Source organism: Hyaena hyaena, unplaced genomic scaffold, assembly GCF_003009895.1.
Source record: "Hyaena hyaena isolate Hyena2069 unplaced genomic scaffold, ASM300989v1 scaffold_831, whole genome shotgun sequence".
In the NCBI taxonomy this organism is placed as follows: Eukaryota; Metazoa; Chordata; class Mammalia; order Carnivora; family Hyaenidae; genus Hyaena; species Hyaena hyaena.
In genome coordinates this window covers 621,823-643,073 of record NW_024081468.1, presented here as the reverse complement: position 1 = coordinate 643,073, position 21,251 = coordinate 621,823, and the positions used below count along the sequence as shown (strand labels likewise).

Sequence of the window (21,251 nt, the reverse complement as noted above, 5' to 3'; positions counted from 1 at the left end):
GCCTCCGCGGCGGCACGCGCGCCCCGTCTCTGCCCCGCGCGGCTCCGAGAGCGCCTCGGGGACGGAGCGCGCCTGCGACACCTGCCGCCGCCTAGCCCGCGAACGCTCCCTCCCGCCCGTGAGCCCCCTCGGGCCCCCCCCCCCCCCCCCCCCCCCTCGACCCATCCTCCCCAAGGACGGGACGCGCGCCGGCCCGCGGGGCGCGGACCGGCCCCCCCCCCCCCCCCCCCGGCGCTGGATCGGGTTCCAAGTCCCAGAGCGGGAGCGCCACCAGCGAGGGAGCCCCGAGCCTGAGCCTTCGGAAGCCTGACCTTCGCTGTCAAGCCGCCTCCTCGACTGGCTGCTAACTTCTTCCGCCTTCCCTCGAGTTTTCCCAACACATTAGAGGTCAGACTCCTGGGTTCATGACTCCATTGCTGTCTTGCCTCCGTCTCCCCACAAGTTTGCCCCCACCCCCACTTACCTGTCTGTCTGCATTTTTTTTTTTTTTTTAAACTGGGACAGAGAGCCCCTTCCACGACACCTGTCTGTTTCAGTCCTGGAGATTTCTGAACAAGCCTTGCCAGGGGCTCTTGACTGAAAGGGGTGTTAGTGGGCTGCCCCACCATCTGGAAAACGTAGGACTTACTGGGTTATTTTTTTAATTAAAGTTGGTTTGATTAAAAAGAAAGAAGAAAACTTCTTCTGGGCTCGGTGTGCTGGCTGGTGACTTGGGAGAGTGGTCTGGGGAGACAGGGGTCAGCTTCGTTCAGGGTCTTGGGTTGCCCCGGGGTGAGCACCTTGTCCGTTATCAGGCAAAAGTTCACGAAATAGGATTAGGATGTGATTAGGCCATAGCTGTGCACATAGTGGGGCTAGTAAAAGGCCACCACCTGCCACATCCCAGATGAGATGGGGTGTGCGCTTGACTGTGTTTGGTGGTTTTGTCTGCTGTGTGAGATTACTCCCAGCTCCTGTGGATGAGGGAGCATTGGCTACTTAGCTATCAAAGACTTCTAGAATGTGCCAAGCACTGTTTAGGCACTGGAAATACATCATTAAGCAGATGGGCAAGTTCCCTGCCTTATGGAGGTTATGGATCTGTGGGGGAGAGACATTACCTATTAGTCCTCAGAGAAACGAGATACCTTCTCTAGAGCCTTGCTCTCAAACTATGGTCCACGGATCTTCAATTTTAGTATATGTGCTGCCGAAGCGAGCACGGTCCAGGGACCTTCGACATCACTCAGGAGCTTGTTAGAAGTGCAGAAGCTCAGGCTCCACCTCAGACCCACCGAGTCATCAGATTCTGCATTTTAACTAAACTGCCAGGTGATTAGTATGCACAGTATTCTGAAGGAAAGGCTCAGAATCAAGGCTGGGGGCTTGATTTAAAAGGCTAACGCTCCCTACTCTAAGGAGGGGGATCATGAGCCGCACGTCCCCCCACCAAACTTCTGGAGCCGGACTCTGCGTCATCATCTATACCTCCTGTTCTACCTACCCTGCTAGATGTGAACTGGGGCAGCGGCCACCTGCGCTGGTTACCGACTGTCCCCAGCACCACGGACAGGGCAGCTCAGAGGAGAAACTCTGAAGCTGCAGTTTGAGGGAGTTGGCCTTTGAGCCTGTCCTGCTCCCTGGTGCGGACCCAAATGCTAACCATCAGGCTTTTCCAAGCTCCCCTGCCCCAGGACTGCCAGTCTAGTGGGACCTGGATGGGGGTCTGGGAAGGGGATCACGTGTCCAGTCCAGGGTGAATGTGATTTGCATGATGGATGCTGGGCGTGCCTGATGCACCTCTTCTTGACAAGGATTTAAAGCCCTGGAGGGTTTTTAAAGTGCTGGAGAGTGAGGGTGGAGACTCCGTGCAGCTCATAGGGGAGAAAGGGCGGGAAATCTGAGAAGGCAGGGAAGGCCCTCTTTGGTGATAAGACACTAGGTAAGGACTGTCTGGTATGAAATGCCCCACCTTCAGCTATTAACCCCTTTGAGCAAGAGTCAGACCTAAGTTGTCTGAAGCATAGGAGCCCTTCACTTCATGTTTGCTGACTGACTGAAGGACTCCCTAGTGTCTGTAGTTGTGCCTGACTTGATGAATAATGACTGGGCTGACAGTACCTTGGCACCTTCTTATCCATTCCTACTTGCAGTCCTTGCAGTGACCTGCAAAAGAGGCGGAAGTGGGAGCTATTTGTCACATGGGAAAATTGCCCCTCCCTGGAGCCCAGCAGGTAGCAAAGATCCAGCCGGTCTGTTCTCTAAGGAGCAGAGCTCCACAAACATAAAAATATAAACTTTCTTGTGTTTCAAATCATGTTACAGCCCCTCCTCCTGCCTCAGAGCACTCAATAAAATCTTTCCAAATCCAAGACCTTTCCAGGGAAGGGGAGAACCCTTCTCAGTCTGTGGAGAGCTCTGATTTCGATTCTTGCCACCGGCCTGCAGTTCTCTGTCTTGGAACCCTGGGATCTTGGAACTCTGAGGACAATTGGGAAATGTCTGTACAGGAATACTAGAAAGGTTACTGCTAAACTGGAAAATCAGAGGGATTTGTTTTTAATGCCTCTTTAATTTTCCTTTATTCAACAGTGCCGAAGGCCTGCTATGTGCCGGGCCCTGTGTTGGGCTCTGAGGCCAGAACAGAATCAGATTTGAGACTGCTTATGCCCTCACAGAATACGCTAAATGTCATAGATGCCCTAAGTATTTTGACACTTTGGTAGATGTTGAACAAACAAAAACAAAAGCCCTAATTCAACTCTTGCCTTTAAAAGCACCAATCACTTATCTAGAAGTAAGATTACGTTTGGAGAAAATAATCTGAAGAGAGCCTTTAGGAACCTTAAGTAAATACTCCCCCTTTCATTCTTGTAGAAAACTAGAAGTCACCATTAATCTGAAGACACAGTTTTGAGACTTAATTTTTGTTTTTATTAAACTGAAACAAGCATATAATCTAACAAGTCAAACCGCAAAGGCCTGGGAGAGCGGCTTGCCTACTCTCAGGATCCCTGTTTTGTTCCCTAGAAGCATCTACTTTGAATTCCTATTTGTCTCTTTTGGAATATACTTCCACATTTCTGTTTTCTTCAAACAGTAATGATTAACTTCCCATTACAATAATTGCCTACCTCTAAAATCGTTATTTCTTTCCATCCCTGCCCAAACCATCAGCTTTTAGCATTTACATTTTATTACTATATATTGTTTTTCAGATAAGCTGGTAGTGCACCATGACTACAGTTTTTTTGTTTTGTTTTGTTTTGTTTTTTGGTGCAACTTCTAACTTTTCCTGGAGTCAATGCCTTATTTTTTTCACTTGCCTAGCTTTTTTTGTCCCTATGGCTGAATCTTCCTGTATCTTCCAAAGTCAGTGGGGTATGCTTTTTCACAAGGTCTCACTTATCAGGAAATCTGTCATTGCTTTTGCTGGTTGTATTCTTCTTTTCCTGGGAGCATTTCTCCTAGAATTCTGTCTTCTAGACCCAGTCTGAGCTGATTGCTCTCCATGCCTGCTGCACAGATATGGACCTGAAACTTCCCATCAGTGTAATCCTTGGGATTCCTTGGAATCCCTCCATTTCTATCCGGGGCTGACTTCTCTGCTTTCTGGATTCCACATCTTTTTTCTTGGCTTATTTCTTTGTTTCAGTTGAGGTAAATTGTCAAGGAAATTTTGCACATCTGAAATTAAGATAATTATTTTAGTATGGGAAGCTAACTGTGAACTTTGACAATGAAAAGGTTGGGTCAAAGCTCTATCTGTGCAGACTTTTATTTGGGGGGGAGTTGAGGAAGATTGGAAAGGGAAATTGTTTCATGGGTTCAGCATGCACTATGAATGGGGAAGCTGGGAAGGTGGCTCAATGCTATGGAAATTAGGGGTGCCTGTTTTGGCAGGAAGATATGGCAGGGGACAGTTCTGAGTTCCTATAGGAATATATAGGTGAGCTGAGGGGGCTGCTTCCTAACCTGGGGGACTTGGAACACTGGATGGATGGCTTTGGGCCCCAGATGGTGCTGAGCTGGTTAGAAGGTCTGTTGGACCCAGTTCAAGAAAGTGGCCAACATCACCCTGGAATGGTGAAAACTGGGTACTTAGGAAAATGACATCCTTGAAGGGACATAGGTAAGCAGATCAACAGAAAGCCTCCTTCGTGTGACTTTTAGGGCCATGGACTTCACTTGGGAAGGCAGAGGGAAAAATGCACAACATGGACAAGCCTCTACTGTCAGTGACTGGATTGATTTTTAAGCTCATGTGAAGAACCTCTTTGGGAGATCTGAAAGTATGAGGTTGGGGGAGGATTTGCAAGATACAGGAGGCTAAAGTGGTCTTCTTTTAAACAAAACATTTCTGTGGATCCCCAGTATTGACCTTAACTTTTTTTTAAAAGTTTATTTATTTATTTTGAGAGGGAGAGAAGGAGAGAGGGAGAGAGAGGGAGAGAGGGAGAGGGAGGGCATAAGCAAATGGGAGAGGGGCAGAGAGAGAGAGGGAGAGAGAGAGTCCCAAGCAGCCTTCCCTGCTCTCAGTGCAGAGTCCATCTTGGGGCTTGGTCCCACAAATTAGAAGATCATGACATGAGCTGAAATCAAGAGCCGGATGTTCAACTGACTGGGCCACCCAGGCACCTCGACCTTAACTTTTTATTATAATGTCATTTAGTATGTGCAGATATAAAATCCTTAGACTTGTATCTTGTATGCAACTATAAAACACAAATTGAATTCACAAATTGAATTCAAACAGAGCTACAAAATAGAAATTCATTTTCATAACATTAAGGAAATGTAAGAGAAGATATTGTTTTGCTGAAACTAAATAAATTACTTGCACCATAATCATGGCCTTGACTGCTCCATTACGGTCTTTTGGGTTTGGTGTGCCTTGAGCTACGATGACTAAATCCATCCGCCATCATCTTCTTTTGAATGAAATATAAGCATTCCTTCATATAGCAGGCCATGCCACCAGCTGGCCCAAACAGGATTTACTTATAAAGTCTATATTATTTTTTGCCTCATCTCAAGATTAAAGTAGTACTACTTGGGGTCCCTGGGTGGCTCAGTTGGTCAAGTGTCTGCTCAGGTCATGATCTCACAATGTGTGAGATCAAGCCCCGCATCAGGCTCCATGCTGACAGTGCAGAGCCTGCTTGGGATTCTCTCTCTCTCCCTCTCTCTCTCTGCACCTCCCCACTCATGCACACACACACACACACACACACACACACACTCTCTCTCTCTCTCTCTCAAAATAAGTAAACATTAAAAAAATAAAATAGTACTACTTGACAACAAATGCAAATGAACACTCTAAATATCAGGTCTCTGATATTTATATCAGGAGGTCATGTAAATGGTCAATTATATGCTTATATAAATGTGTTTATGTGAATGTGAGATGAAAACACACATTCAAAAATGGTCATAAATTCCTACATGTATAAGAATATGTTCTTGGGCCACATTTTGAATTAAGCCCTTGAAAATTAAAAATGCTTATCTAGGGGCACCTGTGTGGCTCAGTTGGTTGAGCATCCAACTTCAGCTCAGGTCATGATCTTGCACTTCATGAGTTCAAGCCCCATATTGGGCTCTGTGCTGACAGCTCAGGGCCTGGAGCCTGCTTTGGCTTCTGTGTTTCCCTCTCTCTCTTCCCCTCGCCCACTCATGCTCTGTTGCTCTTTCAAAAATAAATAAACGTTAAAAAAATGCTTATCTAAATAACTCTCAGGTTAGAGGAAAATTATATAAATTAATGAAGATGAAAACAGTACATATTAATCCATAGGATATAGTCAAACCTGTGCTCAGAGGAAATTTCATAGCCCTAAATATCGATTAGAGAAGATCTGGGGTAGGGTGTGGTGGGGAGACCAATGAAAAGGCTACTGCAGTATCCAGGCAGAGAATGATGGTAGCTTGGTGGAGGCAGCAGTGGCAATGGAGGGAAACAGGTATACAAAGGTATAGATAACGATCAACCATTTGGCTGAATCTTTTTATTCCACAGAGGTTACAAACGTTTCCATTTAATCGTAGCCTCATGCCAACCCTGAAAGCTCGGGGTGGTCATTTGACTGGTACACAACCTGGTCTGGCTTGACTGATTTAAGGAGTGACTAATCTCAACAAACCGATTAGTACAGAAGAAATGGAAAACACTGTCAGAAGCTGTTCCTCCATTGCTCCCACAGACAGCACCTAGACTAGCTGATTTTACCCATGAATTCTGTCAAACTATTAAGGAACCTATTTTCTATAAATTATTTAAATTTAAATTAAATTTAAAATTAAATTTAAATAATTATTTTAAAATTAATATATTTAATAAAATAAAACTTATTCTATATAAACCTAGTTTATATAAATTGTTCTAGAACACCGAAGAAACCGAAGTCATTCCAATTCTATTTAATTACATTGTCAAAGCCTGATAAAGAAGGGGTGAGAATGCAAAATATAGCCATTCTCGCATCTTAAAGCAGATGCAGAGTCCCTCAATGAAATATCAGCAAGTTGAATCTAGTAGTGTATTACAAAAAAATGCATGATCAAGCACAGTTTATTCCTGGAACACAGGGTGACATTATTAGAATTATCAGAGCCAACTTACAGGATATGAAATTGGGGCTCATAAAGGTTAAGTGACTCACCCGGGTCAAGCTGCAAAGTCACTGACTTAGAACTTGACTCTAGGTACACCTGACTCCAAAGTCATTCTCTGACTCTGAGGAAGAGGCAAGTGGAGGTGGAAACTTGGCTCAAAAGCCCCCCCAAATCCCTCCATTCATCCTGTTTTCTGCCCCGCCCCTCTACGGTCCTAATTTTGAAAGGTCCCTTCCAAGGCAAATGACGAGTTTTAGGCTCCTTTTTCTTTCTGTTTTCTACTTCCTTCCCTTCTGAGCTCCCTTCTCTCTGACTCCTTTCCCTGTACTCCAGTCCTCCCTCCCTCTCCCCTTATCAATTTGGTGGAGACAAGAGCGCCACCTATTGGCCACCTTTTATGTACCTGATTTGAGCAGGAAACCTGGGGAAGGAAGCCAGGATCCATCTGGATGCTATTTTGGGCTGGGAGGGGCTTCTGGTGGCTGAAAGTCACTTGCTCCAGTGGGGAACCCAGTTGCTTAGCGTAGAAGAGGAAATCTTGCTGCAGTTACCACCTCTCCTGGAAAGTGCTCCCAGGTCTCCCGTCCTCCTCCGTTCTTGGCAGCTCTTGGTAGCTGCCCCATTGTAGGGGGGCTTGGAATGGAGTTGTGATGGGCAGTCCCAGCTGCTAAGAGCTGATCTGCTCTGTGAGGGGGAAAAAGAGGAAAGTGTGCTGAGGTCTGGAAATCTGAGGTCTGGTCAAGCACTTAGGCACACCCTTTCTATTCTCTGTCCTTCACAGTGACTCTCAATGCTCTCTAAGTCCCATGATTGTGTTCTCCTCCCCAGCTGAGGACTCACATGAATCAGACACTGCCCCTGCTCAGAGGTGTCACATACAGGTGGGAGACAATATAGTGTGCAGTGTGCTGACAAGATGTGGGGGCTTGTAGGTCACCTTGGTCACTCACCAGTTAGAGCCTCTGCCTTGAGCTCAGCCTCAGTCTCTGAAAAAGGGAGAATGTGCCCTGCCCTCTCTGCCAGGGTGCGATGGGTTTTCTAACTGCTAAGGCCATTGTGATGGTGGGTGAGGATATTCTACCCTGTCTCCCTCATTGGGCAGCTTCACCAGGCTGGGCTCTGGGCTGAGATACTCCTTGTCTTGAGGCTGGGCTTGAGGTTTGGGCGGTGAAGGAAAAGTAGAGACAAGAGGGTTCCACCCTTGAGCATCAGACTGGCTCCCTAAATTGTGTAGGGGCTGGGGCTTGGCGGGCTTCACAAGGAAGTCTTCTGGAGGAGGTGAGCTCTGGTTTGGGGTCTTGAAGGAAAAGAGAAGGTCTGCTATTCCGGTTTCTATAAAACCCCCTTTCCTCCATCCTAATCCCTGTCTGGCCTGGCAGACTGAAAAAGTCTGACTACTTCCAAAGCAATTTAGGTGGGACCAAGACAGGAGGCAGAGACAGAGGGATGGGAAGAGAAGAGCAAAGGGTAAGGTAGAAAGTTTGGGGTCCTAGCGAACAGACTCACCTACTTCCCTACCTGATGGGTGACAGGCCAGCGCCCGCAGGCATCCACTAGATCTGGCTTCTGTGTTCCTGTCTTCAACATTAGCCACCAACTATATTTTCAGGTTGGGGCCCACAGAAAGTATTTAGCACATAGTTACAGTTTTTTTTACTCACGTGTTCTACACACTTAGCCTTATTCATTAGGATGACTCCATTGTTTGCTTTAAAGTATTTATTCAATTGTCAAATAGGCTATACATTTACTTGGCTTTTAAAATAATAAAAAAAAGTATAAAAAATAAGTATATAAAAAAGTATAAAATAATAAAAAAGTAATAAAAAAATAATATAAAATAATAAAAAAAAGCGAAAAGCCTCTTCCATTTTTGTTTGCCATTTATTTGCCCCAACAGATAATCAGTTATTAGTTTTTTATTCATTGTTCTAGATATTTTTGTTGTATATACAAACCAAAACAAATATACATTATTTTCTCCTTGGAAAAACAAAATTGGAAGCATAATGTTTACACTCTTAAGTATCTTGAATTTTTTTCACTCAATATCTTGGGCTCTTTCCAGATCAATAGATACAGAACTTCTGTATTCTATTTGACACACCATACTATTTCCTCATATAGAAGTGCCATTATTTGTCCCCCATCAATGGACATTTACATTGTTTCCAAGCTTTCAGCATTCCCAAACCAGCTGCAATGAGGCCTTGTACATATATCATGCGTGCGAGTGTACTTGCAGGAAAAAATTCTGGAAATGCATCTCCATGCAGTCCTTGTCAGGACACCGAGCTCCCTGTGGCCACACTGGCTCTTCTGGCAACTGTCCACTTTTATTTCTCAAAGGGACCCTTGGTGACCATGGTCAGAATTCCACTTTCTTAAACCTCACTGCCCTCTCCCCAGTGACCTTCCCAACAGAATCTCTCACTAGGGCCCTCACTACATGTTTTGGGGTCTGAATCTGGGAAGCCTGGGCACTTGTCACCTCCACCCTGGGGGATGGGGGTCTGTGTCCTGGCCATCAATCTGTCTAGAGTAATAGGCTCCTTTTTCCCTTCCAGTCCCCAAACCCTGGGCATGAGTGGCAGGTGTATGAAGCTCGCTCTTTGGACCTCCATTGATCAGGCCTCCCCCCCTCCTGCCAATGCTGCCATCTCCCTTCTCTGCCATCCCCCATCTCCACTTGTGATTCCCTTCTTCTCATCACAGGGCAATGTTCCTCTCTGGCCTTGGCTCTCCCATTTCATTGGGAGCGGCCCCAGCTTTGTGGGAGAAGTGGATGAGGGAGGAGCCGGCAGCAGGCCTCCTGTGAGAGGCATGCATGTGAGTCAGGGGGAGCCCTCAGCAGCCTGGGAGTGTCTGGGTTGGCCCAGACCTGTGATGTCAGTTCATGTAGCAGACGGCACTCTTCTGGCTGACCTAGGCCAGGAAGAGCAGGAGCCTGGGCAGGTCAAGGCCATGCAGAAGCAGGGTGATTATTATTGCTGTGGATGGCAGTCACTCACAGTTGGAACTGTACATAAGGCATGGCCTTTAAGAGCGCTGATTCTTGATCAAGACTGTTTAAAAAAGGGGATTCACTTCTTACATGTCAGATAAGGGAACAGAGGACCTGGGAGGGGCAGGGACATGTTTGAGATTATACAGGCAGGCAGTGCAGGGATGGGAGTAGATCTCAGCCCCCCACCCCAGGCTCCTCTGCTCCTCTTGTCACAAGAACATATCAGGGGGAGGTGCATTCTGCTAGAAGCCTGGAGCAAGCATCCTCAAAACTGTCAAGGTTGGAGAGGCCAGCAAGGATCCGCACGGAGGCATTCTGACCCATAGTTGGCTCTAGGTAGAGTACTAGGGGTCAGGAGTCCCTGTGGGTGGCATTCTAGGGACTTCTCCTGGTTTCTGTCTCCAACCCAGCTATCTGGATCGTCACAAATGAGGAAACTGGGGCTTTGGAAGGTTATTTGCAGGAGACAAGTATGTGGTGGGGGCATAGTTTGAACCCATCTCTAAGACTTGTAGTCTGTCTGTTGTGTCTCGATGCCTCTAAGATGCCTATCCACTGAAGGGCGCCTGGGTGGCTCAGTCTGATAAGTGTCTGACTCTTGATGTCAGCTCAGGTCATGATCTTATGGTTTGTGTGACCAGTGTTGGGCTCTGCACTAACAGCTCAAAGCCTGCTCTGGATCCTCTCTCTCCTCTCTCTCTGCTCTTCCCTGGCTCATGCTAGTGCTTGCGCTCTCTTTCTCTATCTCTCAAAATAAATAAATAAACTAAAAAAAATTCCTATCTAGTGATTACCCAGCCTCTGCTCACACATTTCCAGTGATGGGAGCTCACCACCATCAACGTAGCCTATCGCACCTCTGAGGGACAGCTCTATTGGAATGCTTTCCTTTCATGGCGTCATGGATATTGAGTCTCCTGACAACCTTCAGGCTCCCTTTTGCCTAGGTCTCTGTGCTCCAGGTCAACCCCTGGAGATTTGAAGATGAGGGCTGTGCCAACCCTGAGCCCTTTATTCTCCAGGCTAATGACCCTAGACTGGTCCTTTGTGTCTTTGGGCACCCATCCCCTCCTGCATTAATTAGGGTTAACTTCAGTTGTAACAGAATCCTCTCCACCCCCAAAGAAAATTCCACAAAGGTGGCTTAACCGATATTGAAATGTGTTTTCTTTTCACATAAGCCTGTGCAGGTGGTTCAGGGTGGTATAGCACCTCAAAGGTTTCAGGGACCCACAATTCTTCTCTCTTGTGACTCTGCTGTTGGTGAAGTTCAACTCAAACTAGCAGAACTTCATTTAACTTAGTTTAAGAAAAGGGAGAATATCTTTAGAATGTCTGGAAAGTCTAATAAGAGTTCTAATTTCACAAAGAGCAAGGGGATTCAGCACTGCTGTTAAGCTGTCTCTCTCTTTAGGCTGTTTCCCTCTGTGTACAGGCTTCAGTGTCAAACAGCATTGTCCATGTGACCTTCTGGTATGAAAGGAAATGTATCCCTCCTGAAATCCCAGAGTCCATATACTCCAGAGCCCCAGAATCGATATAGCCTGCAGTCCCAGAGTCCATTTATCAAATCTTGTCAAAGGAGAGATGGGCTCAGCTTAGAGCACTTACTCCTGCCTAGACCAGCCACTGGGCCTTGGATCATGCTGGGTTGCCTGTTTGCTCTTCGAGGTAAGTGTGAAGGACACAGAGATTGGACAGTCCCATCAGGACTATGTGGACTATGGGACAGGAAGCTTTACCCAGCAGATAGCTGGGACACCCGAAAACTGTAAATGTGCTCAGTGCATCATGGTAAGAGATGGAAGTTTGTCTTATAGGCAGTGGGGAGCCCCTGGAAGATTGTGGCAGGATTTGGCTGGTTCTAGTGGTCACAACCATTTTAAAAGAAGGAAACTGAGGCAGAGAACACAAGAGAGAAATCCAGTAAGTGCTGGGGCCAGGGACCATGGAAAAACTCTCTCACAGGGGGACATGGTCTCTCTTCAGTGGGGACTGATGGAGGAGAAAGTCTGTCTTCAGAGAAAACATATTTCCACTCAGGATGTCAGCTATCTTTCTGGGGAGTCCCGGACAAGAGGGAGAAATATGTCACACCATTCATTCATTCACCCGTTCAGTCCTGTATCCACATGTCTAACATTCACTGAATACCTACTATGTGTTGGGTTTTGTTCCTGGCAGGAGGCAGAGTGATTGAGAATGATAAGGAGCATTTAATGAGCTCTTACAAAGTTTCAGGTACTGAGCTGAGTGCTCTAGATGCATTATCTCATTTGATGCTCACAACAACTCGATGAGGTGGGTACAGTTATCGTCCCCACTTTGTAGAGGAGGAAGAATGAGGATGCACCACAGAGCGTTCTCAAGGAGCTCACAGTCTACAGAGGGCGACAGACTGGAAAACCAATCATGACAATGGAGGGAGTTAAGTGCTTTGGGGGCACACAGGCAGGAGCCCCTCAGAGCCTGGCCAGTGTGAGATGTTGTCAGGGGAAGCATTGCATAAAGCCTGACGTTTGAAATGGGCAGAGGGTTAGGAGGACTGGGCCAGGAAGGAGTGAGCGGAGTGCAAAGGTACAGAGGTGAGAAAGGGAGTGCAGTTGTGAGTGGAGTGCAGGGGTTACAGGGGAGGCTGGACAAGCAGGCAGGGGCCAGGCCACCTGGTAACCTGTGCAAATGAGCAGATTTGGGGCAGACATCACTGGGGCCTCATGGAATTGCATGAAAATCACCTTCCTAGCTTCTCCTTTAACTTTCTAATTGCAAGCACCAGAAGGCCTCCGACTGGGGCTCTGAGGTCTCAGCAGCACCCCCTGGGTGTGTATTAGCAGCAGGGGTTTCGCATCCTGGGTCTCCCCTCCCAGGACAGAGAGGAGCGTGGTATTCGCCTGAATTGAGGCTGTGCTCAGCCTCCAGTCCACCCATCTCCTGATGTAGGGACACTTAGCCAACCCCTGAAATGTATTAGAATCCTTCAGAGTAGCTCCATGTGGGCTGGGGTTGAGGAAAGGAAGAGTCTGACTTTCCAGGGAAACTGTTCTCACTTTCCTCCTTCCTGCCCCACCCTGGAGTAGTGACCACCCCACACCCCATTCCAGCCTGTGATTCCCCTCTCCTGTGTCAAAACTCCCCCAACCAGGCCTCACCCCTCAACATAAGCCCTTCCCCACATCCAGGTGAAATGGATGAAACGGCTTGGCTTGGGAAATGAGAGGTTAGGGATCTAGTTCCGCCTCTGCTACCAATTTGCTGTGTGACCTTGGGCAAGTCAGCCCTCCCTCTGGGTCTCAGTTTCCCCCTCTGGGAAACGAACTTTGAAATCTTACAGTCCAATTTGGGGATAAACGACTTCAGTCTTTATTTACTGGAGGGAAAGAAAAACAGCACACCCAGTATGCAATGCAAAGGGTGGGTGGAGTATATGGATTAACGGTCTTTTGGGGAAGGGCGAGGCAGGAAGCAGTTCGGCTGTACAGCGCGGTGTGCGAGGGCTGGAGTCAAGGGTACAGCTTTCAGTTCTGAGCTCAGAACAGGAAGACGGCAAGATGCTTTGGGCTCTCGAGAAGGCTTCCTTCTCCAGGAAGCGGGATTTGAGCAAGGATTTGAGTACCGGTTGGGAAGGGACGCAAGCATGCGCAAAGAGGAGTCCTGAGGTTATGAGGCCCTGGATGACTTTGCCAAAGGGGTGGGGCGGAGAAAGGGCGCTTTGGTCCTAGACCCGGTCGTCTAGCTCCTGACTCTCTGCGTGGACGCGCCGCTCCTCCAGAGGTCGCTGTTCCCCAGGAATCGGTCACCTGCATCTACGGGGCGAGGCCGAGACGCCCTCTGGTCTCCTCGCTCTGCTTCTGTGGGGCTGACGCGGCTCGGCACGGGCTCCGGAGCCGTCAGGCAACCGGCTTATGTCTCCAGCCGCGCAGGGACTTACGGTCTCACCAGCTACCCTGCTTGGGTCTCCGAAAGGCTAAAGGCGACGGCAGGTGTGCATTGGTCACCTGGTTGGGACGGCTGGGCTCCCTCCTCCCTTCCCTCCTGTCTCGCCCCACTTTAGGGCTACGGAATTGCGTCGGGCCCGAGGTCTTGCTGCTCCAGCGGGCCACCTGCGATGGGAGGCTTCTAGCCTCCCTGGCTCTCCGCAGGGCCGTGCTCGCACGCTCTCCTCTCTGGCCCGGCCTTGTCCCAAACCCGCACCCAGGTCTGCACCCACACATCCTCCTTCCCCGCCAGGGTCACGCGGTGGGACCGGAGTGGGTTCGCAACCCCGACCAGGTCGCGCCGCTTCGGGCTCTGGGGCAGAGCTGCGGGCCTGGATGGCGAGGCTTCCACCGCAGAGCGCAGTCCCCGCAATCGTGCGGATGGCGGGGAGCACTCGGGACAGGCGCCAGAGATACACAGAGCCGTCGCCGTCCTGAGGGCGCACACAGGCGCACAGAGAAACAGACCCTCGGACCCAGAAACCCAGGGCGCACTTAGACAGTAGGGGCACTTACCCCTGAGGCTGACGCTCCGACACACCTGGAAGTGTCCCTGCCCCCAGCTCGGCTGTCTCCCCACCAAGCGGGAGCCTGTAAAGCCAGAGCCCCAGGTCCGGCGGCTGCGGAGCCGCGCTGCTTTCACCCTCGCCTGGGCCCGCAACCCTCTTCCCACGAACCAGACTCGACCGGCTCCGCAGCTCGCCCAGGTCTCCGCCGCCGCCGCCGCCGCGCAGTGCTGGGGCCGTAGAGGGCTCAAGGGTGCCCCCCACTACGAAGTCCCAGGATTGAGGCGCTGGGGGGCGACCGTGGTCAAGCAGGGTGAAAGGAGAGACAGACATTTCCTCCGAGAGGTGGAGGGTACGCGGAGATTTGGGCAACAGTGGGCGGGCAGGTGGTCCGCGGGCGCGAAGGCGCACACGCTGGGAGCTCTGCATTTCTGTGCAAGCCGTGGGTCGGGCCTCTCCCTGAACTCTGACCCGGAGCCCCGCCGCCTGAGGTTCGTCCCTGCAGGTCTCCGGGGCCGGAGCCTCCCGCCTGGGCCCGGGAAACCAATCGCTCAGGAGCTGGGGGACATGGGGCGGAGGAAGAGATCCGGAGACGGCCGGGCTTCGGCCAAACAACTGTCTCGCCCCAGAGCCGTCGCGGGATGGAGGAGCGGGAAGTGCGGGCGGCTGCGCAGGCTCCACCGCTCTGCCCTAGGCTGGCAAGGTTTGTGAATACGACTAGAGAAGAGTGCAGACGGGGTGTCCCCCTCTCCGGATCAGGCCAAGCTCGGCTCGCAGAACTCACAAGGAGGCAAGGCCGCGTGAGGTCGTGCCTTGCAGCGTCCCGGCCTCTTGCTAGCTGCGCGCCTCTCTTCACCACCACTTTCGGGATGACTGCATCGTATTCTCATAACCATCTCATAGCTCTTGTTTTCCCCTAGTAGAGAACAGCGCGGCTACAGCGACCACGAGAAGGCAAGGGAGGAGCCATATACGGAGGGAGGGACGGCCACCAAGAGCTAGCAACACATCACAATAAACATGCAACAACTCCCCGCTTGTCGAAACGCTCCGGAGTGGATCCTCCTGTTTCCCTGCCCAGCCCCCACTCCCCGAAACGGGCGCCCCCAAACGCCTCCTTCCAGTTGTTTCTTGGCTGCTCAAGGGAGGTGGCCAAACAGTAAGGCAGAGGAAGAAGGCCGCAGGACCCTACTTGTGACGCTGTAACCAAGACCCACAGAGCCTGTTGCCTCCTGTTTCTTGAAGGCTTCAAGCATGGGGGCTGAAGGTTTTCCCTGGAGGAAGTGACAGACTCACCCCAGATGGCGAATGCCACTGGAAGACAGAGAAGAGGCCGAGCCCATAGTGGGAACGCCAGTGCCAGGGCACAAGTGCAGAAAACGGAATGCATGCCACATGTGCTGCCACCCTTCTCCCAGCCCCCAGCTCACCTACTCCTGGCATTGTTCAAGACAAAGTGGCCCTTCTAGATTTACGTTAGAACCTTGGGAGGGATGAGAGACTCCCAGAAACAGCCCTCCCCAGGCAAGAGTGGAGCTTGGTCAGGGGCTAAGCAGACCTATCTGGATAAGTAAAGGAGCTCTGGCCTGAGAGTCTTGACACTTGGGTCCAAGCCAAGCCTGGGAGTAGGATGAGGGGCTTTAAAAGCCTGGCAAAGTCACATGATCTCCCGAGCCTGTTTCCACTTCTGTAAAAGTGTATGTGGTTTTGAAGGGTCCGGATGATTCCTTAAGATCATGTTCCACCACCACACTGCAGAATAGGGGCTAGGCACCCAGCATCCCTTTTCCCTACCCTAGGGCTCAGCAGTGTACAGCACACGGCTGAGCCACGCCGAGGCTGGGGTGGCAGCTGCAGCTGCCCATACAGTTTTGCCTGGAACATCGGAACCCAGGATACCCGGACAGCACATGCCTCAGCCGGTCTTCCCCTGAAGCTGGGCAGGAGGGCTGGAGCCTGGAGACCCTGAGAGTGCTAGTAAGGAAGGGAGTTACTGATTCATGCCTGCCACTTTAGAAATGAGGACATTCTGATGGTGAGATGTAGTAAGACGATGCCAATGTTGGTTTTCTATTTCCTTAGATACTGGCAGAGAGAGCTGGGCTGCAGCTGATACTGGTACACAGTGTGGGGTATCTGTGAGTGTGAGAGAGTCTCCACGAAGTAAAACGGAAGCTTAGGGTAGGTGTAGGGTTGCCAGATAAAATAAATCTGCTAAATCCAGCAACCCTAGGTATGTGAGCTTATTTGGGCTGATGCAAAAAATTTCTTCCCAAAGCCCCTCCATCTTATTTTTCCTTTTTTCCCCCTGGAGGGCCTTATCTTTTAGAGAATTCCAATCCCCCGGGCCTCTAGTCCCTGCCCAATATCTTGTCCCTGGTTGGAGACTGGCCCTCTTCTCTTCTTAGCCGGGAGTCTGTGTATGCACACCCAGCACACTAGCTGGGTCCCCTCAGTCTGAGGGGTGTGGGTGTGGGAGGGACAGGAGGACTTTCTCTCCCAGGATCAGAGCAGCCAGACCTGCTTCCACTCGCCTCTGCTCTTAGCCAGATGGCGTGGGAGGATGGAGACCTCTATCATGAAGATTAAGTGACAAGCACCCAGCCCTGCTCTATCTTGTAGGAGCCTAGGTGAGTCCCTTCCCCCTTTTGGGCGTCTGTTGCCCCACCCGTGGATTGGGAGAGTTAGATTTACACGAGATTATTCCATAGACTGGAGACTGTTAGATAAAAGAGAGAATGTATCCCCTCTCATATCAACTGTGCTCAGATACAGCCTGCAGGGGCTGCAGCCCCCACCCTGCTCCCAGCACTTATCTAAAGGGGACTTTTCAGTACAGTGACCCTAGAGGCTTAGATAACCCGGTTATCCCAGCAGGGGTAACCCAGTCAGGGGCTAGACCAGAGCTTGGATCAGGGTGGGAGACTACAGCACTTCCACCCGCTTTCTCTCTCCCCAAGAGTCTGCAAAGTGCTCTCGATACCCTCTTCATAAGTAGCCTAGAATGATACAACTATTTTAAGGTATGAGCATGAAGGGGTGCTTTTTAAAGCTCATTTTTATAGAGATACAAACAACACAAAGAGTTCAAGAAATTTACCCAAGGTGACAGAACTGGTAAATAATAAAGCCTGGACCACAATCCCAGCAGCCTAATTTCAGGGTCCCTGCTCTTAACTACTAGGCAAAGGAGGAAACTGAGGCTGGGCAGGGGAAGTAGCCTGCTGATTGTCATGCAGCCTTGTGACGGCTGAGGGTGGCTGGGTCTCAGGCCTCGCGTGCCGGAGCTTTGACCACTGCGCGGCGCTGGCGGGGCAGCAGCGAGTCCATGCCGACGACCAGTGCCATCACCTCTGTCGCACCCCCCCCCCCCCCGCCGCCTCCCGGGTTGAGCCGGGCCCAGTCTGAGCTGGAGCTACTGGTTGCTGGGTTCCTGGCACGGGGGAAAGGGGCTAAATGGGACGGGCAGAAACCCGGCTGGTGAGAAGAAGGGCGCAGGACCAACCTTGTGTGCACAGGATCCTGAGATGAGGCAACGCTGGCCCAGGGCTGAGGTCAGGGTTCACTGAGGAAGGTCTCTGTGGGAGTCCTGCTGCTGGTCCGTAGAGCCTGCGGGTCCGGGGCCGGCCAGAAAGGGGGAGCAGCCCTGCAGTGCGACTAGGAGTGGGGGAAATCGAACGAGGGATTCTCGGACCCCTAGAGACCCCCAGACAAACGCAGGGTTTCCACTGGAAACGGAGGCAGAGATTCACTGAAGGCGAGAGACAGAGTCACTGGGCCCAAGACAAACGGATACAGAGACGGAAAAGGGCGGAGTACAGGCAAACTCAGGGCGATGGCTCGGTCCGGGCTCCGGGAGTGCGGCCAGAGCGCCGCAGAGAAGCGTCGGGGAGAGCGCGACCGGCGGCGACGCGCTCCCGGGTCTTCCCGCACACACTCCCGCGTCCGGAGTCCCGGGGCGCGGAAAGACGACGTGTGGCGGTATCTCGGCCTTGGAAGGGAGGAGAGGGGCGCAGCCGGAATCTCTCACCTCTCCGAGGCCGGAGGCTGAGAGCGCCAAGTTTGCTCCTCGCGATCACTCAAGTGCGTCTCCCTTTGGGCCGGAAGCCGCTCGAGCTGCGGCGGGTCCCCCGCTGGCTGCTTAGGTCAGGGCGTCTCAGGCTCCCGCTCGAGCTCCAACCGCCCTTCGGTCTTGGCGGCCCCCGGGCGCAGCCTTGGGAAGATGATGGGTGGGGGCGCCGCTGCTTCTCCCGGCAGCGGTCGGCGCCCGCGCGAACCTTAACATCCAGGGTCTGAGCGCACTGAAGGCAGCGGCTCCGGAGAGCGGAGAGTTTGCGGGGTCTGCGGAAAGAGAAGGACCTGCCTCCAGCCACCAGAACGAGCTCCCGCCGCGGCGGCTGTTTGTTCCCGCCGGGCCCCTCCGCGGAGGCACTCCGCCCGCCCCCTCCCGCCCCGCCCCACCCCGTCCGGGGAGCTCCGCCCCGGGTTCGCGCTCTTCCGCCTTAGGCAGCCGCGAGGCGGGAGGGACTAATCCCCCTACCCCCCATCCCGGGGAGGGGGGACCGGGGGCCGAGACCGGCCAGGGTCAGGGGAAGCCTCAGCTTCTTCCGCCCGCTCCCCGAGTGCAGGCGCCCTGCTGGGGCTCCCGGGGCAGCGGAGGGAGCAGCCAGTCGGGGGCTCGCCGAGAGGTGAGAGCGGCTAGTTGGGCCACGAGGGGGCGCTGCGGAGCTGGGGACACCCCTCCCTACCCGCCTCAGTCCCCCGCCCCTCCCCGCCCGCGCGCAAAACACACTCGCCCCAGAGGCAGCGCGGCGGAGCCCGAGCCGCGGCCGGAGCGGAGCCGGGAGAACGGCGGCGGCGGCGGCGGCGGCACCATGACCCTGGGCAGCTGCTGCTGCGAGATCATGTCCTCCGAGAGCTCCCCGGCCGCGCTGTCCGAGGCCGACGCAGACATAGACGTGGTGGGCGGCGGCGGCGGCGGCGGCAGCGGTGGGGGGGAACTCCCTGCCCGCTCCGGGCCCCGCGCCCCCCGGGACGTGCTCCCCCACGGCCCCGAGCCTACCCCGGAGGAAGCCGAGGCGGACGCAGCAGAGGACGAAGAGGAGTCCGGCGGCTGCTCGGACGGCGAGCCCCGAGCCTTAGCGTCCCGGGGGGCGGCGGCCGCCGCAGCGGGAAGCCCCGGGCCAGGCGCGGCGGCGGCCCGGGGCGCGGCGGGGCCCGGGCCGGGACCGCCGTCGGGGGGCGCGGCGACGCGGAGCCCGCTGGTGAAGCCGCCCTACTCGTATATCGCGCTCATCACCATGGCCATCCTGCAGAGCCCCAAGAAGCGCCTGACGCTCAGCGAGATCTGCGAGTTCATCAGCGGCCGCTTCCCCTACTATCGGGAGAAGTTCCCTGCTTGGCAGAACAGCATCCGCCACAACCTCTCGCTCAACGACTGCTTCGTCAAGATTCCCCGCGAGCCGGGCAATCCGGGCAAAGGCAACTACTGGACGCTCGACCCAGAGTCGGCCGACATGTTCGACAACGGCAGCTTCCTGCGGCGCCGCAAGCGCTTCAAGCGGCAGCCGCTGCCGCCGCCGCATCCACACACGCACCCTCATCCGGAGCTGCTGTTGCGTGGCGGGGCTGCGGCGGCGGGGGACCCTGGCGCCTTCCTGCCGGGCTTCGCCGCTTACGGCGCCTACGGCTACGGCTACGGCTTGGCGCTCCCGGCCTACGGCGCACCCCCGCCGGGCCCGGCCCCGCACCCGCACCCGCACCCGCACCCGCACGCCTTCGCTTTCGCCGCCGCCGCGCCTTGTCAGCTGTCGGTCCCCACAGGCCGCGCCGCTGCTCCTCCACCCGGACCTCCGACGGCCTCGGTGTTCGCGGGCGCAGCCTCGGCCCCGGCCCCTGCGCCCGCCCCGGGCACGGGGTCAGGCCCTGGCTCCGCAGGCCTGCCCGCCTTCCTTGGCGCGGAGCTGGGCTGTGCCAAAGCCTTCTACCCTGCGTCGCTGAGCCCTCCCGCAGCCGGCACCGCGGCCGGTCTGTCCACCGCACTCCTGCGCCAGGGCCTCAAGACGGACGCGGGTGGTGGTGCGGGCGGCGGGGGCGCCGCGGCCGGCCAGAGGCCTTCCTTCTCTATAGACCACATCATGGGCCACGGTGGCGGCGGCGCAGCACCCCCGGGCGGAGGCGAGGGCTCCCCGGGATCGCCATTCGCGGCGGCGGCGGGTCCTGGGGGTCAAGCCCAGGTCTTGGCCATGCTGACTGCCCCAGCCCTAGCTCCAGTCGCCGGCCACATCCGCCTCTCGCATCCCGGGGACGCGCTCCTGTCCTCAGGGCCCCCGTTTGGCAGCAAAATCGCCGGCCTCAGTGGCTGCCACTTCTGACCACGTCGAGCTCAGGGCCAGTGAGGCCCGCACTCGTCAGCCTCTCCCGGGAGCTCCTGCGGCCCCAGCGGAACTCAGGGAGTCTATTTATGAAGAGTCTCCAGACCTTGGGTTGGCGCGCGTGACTTGGCACTTCAGGCTCCATGCTCAGAATCTTGCCGATAGTTGGGGACGACGCGGGCTCCATCGCTCAGGGAGAGGCCAAGGTCTACGCGATGGAGTCGCAAGCCATGATCCCATTCCAGTTTGAGCAGTTAAAGGGGCGGGGGGAGCCTTCGCTTTTTCCCAGCCTCTGCGCCTCTCAGAGGCCCCGGAGGAATGCTTTCCTGGAGAGATGTCTGCCCAGGCCGTGCGGATTCCGCCAGAAACACCCAACTGCGCAGAGAGGGCTCCCTTTCTGCCTCTCCCTTACTCCTTCCCCAACTTTGAGGCCCTGCTTGTCCAATATTATAATTTAAAGACACCTATTATCCGCTTTGTGCTTAAAAGAAAATTTCAACTTTTTTTTCTTGCTGTTTTCCAAGAAGTTCATTTTTTCTGAAGCCTAAAGCAGTGTCTACACAGGCAAAGTTGGACGGAGAGGTTAAGAGAGGGGTCTCCACAATCCCTGCAGAAGCCCTGTACCCACTACACTAAGGAACATCCTCGTCTTTTGTGTCGGGGCGCTTTTGAAGGAACTTTTCCCCTTTCCCATGGCCGGCGGGGTCCAGCCATCCAGGGCCAGCAGCCCTCACAGCATTCTGCTCTGTCCCAGGCCCTGGGATATTTATTGTAGCTAAAGGCAATGAGGTTG

The 21,251-nt window shown here is 53.3% G+C and overlaps 1 protein-coding gene and 1 long non-coding RNA gene across 2 annotated transcripts; one reads left to right on the top strand and one right to left on the bottom strand.

The window, feature by feature from the left end:
* Positions 1 to 2,890: 2,890 nt before the first annotated feature.
* On the bottom strand, positions 2,891 to 18,482 carry LOC120222085. Its single transcript, XR_005525959.1, has 3 exons — positions 17,590 to 18,482; positions 7,001 to 7,281; positions 2,891 to 3,666 (listed from the first exon to the last, which is right to left on the bottom strand). It is a non-coding gene; the product is annotated as an uncharacterized LOC120222085 (long non-coding RNA).
* Positions 18,483 to 18,958: 476 nt separating this feature from the next.
* Positions 18,959 to 20,683, top strand: FOXD2 (forkhead box D2). Its single transcript, XM_039219785.1, has one exon. The coding sequence runs from the start codon at positions 18,959 to 18,961 to the stop codon at positions 20,456 to 20,458; it is 1,500 nt and encodes a 499-aa protein (XP_039075716.1). The 3' UTR covers positions 20,459 to 20,683.
* The last annotated feature ends 568 nt before the right edge of the window (positions 20,684 to 21,251 follow it).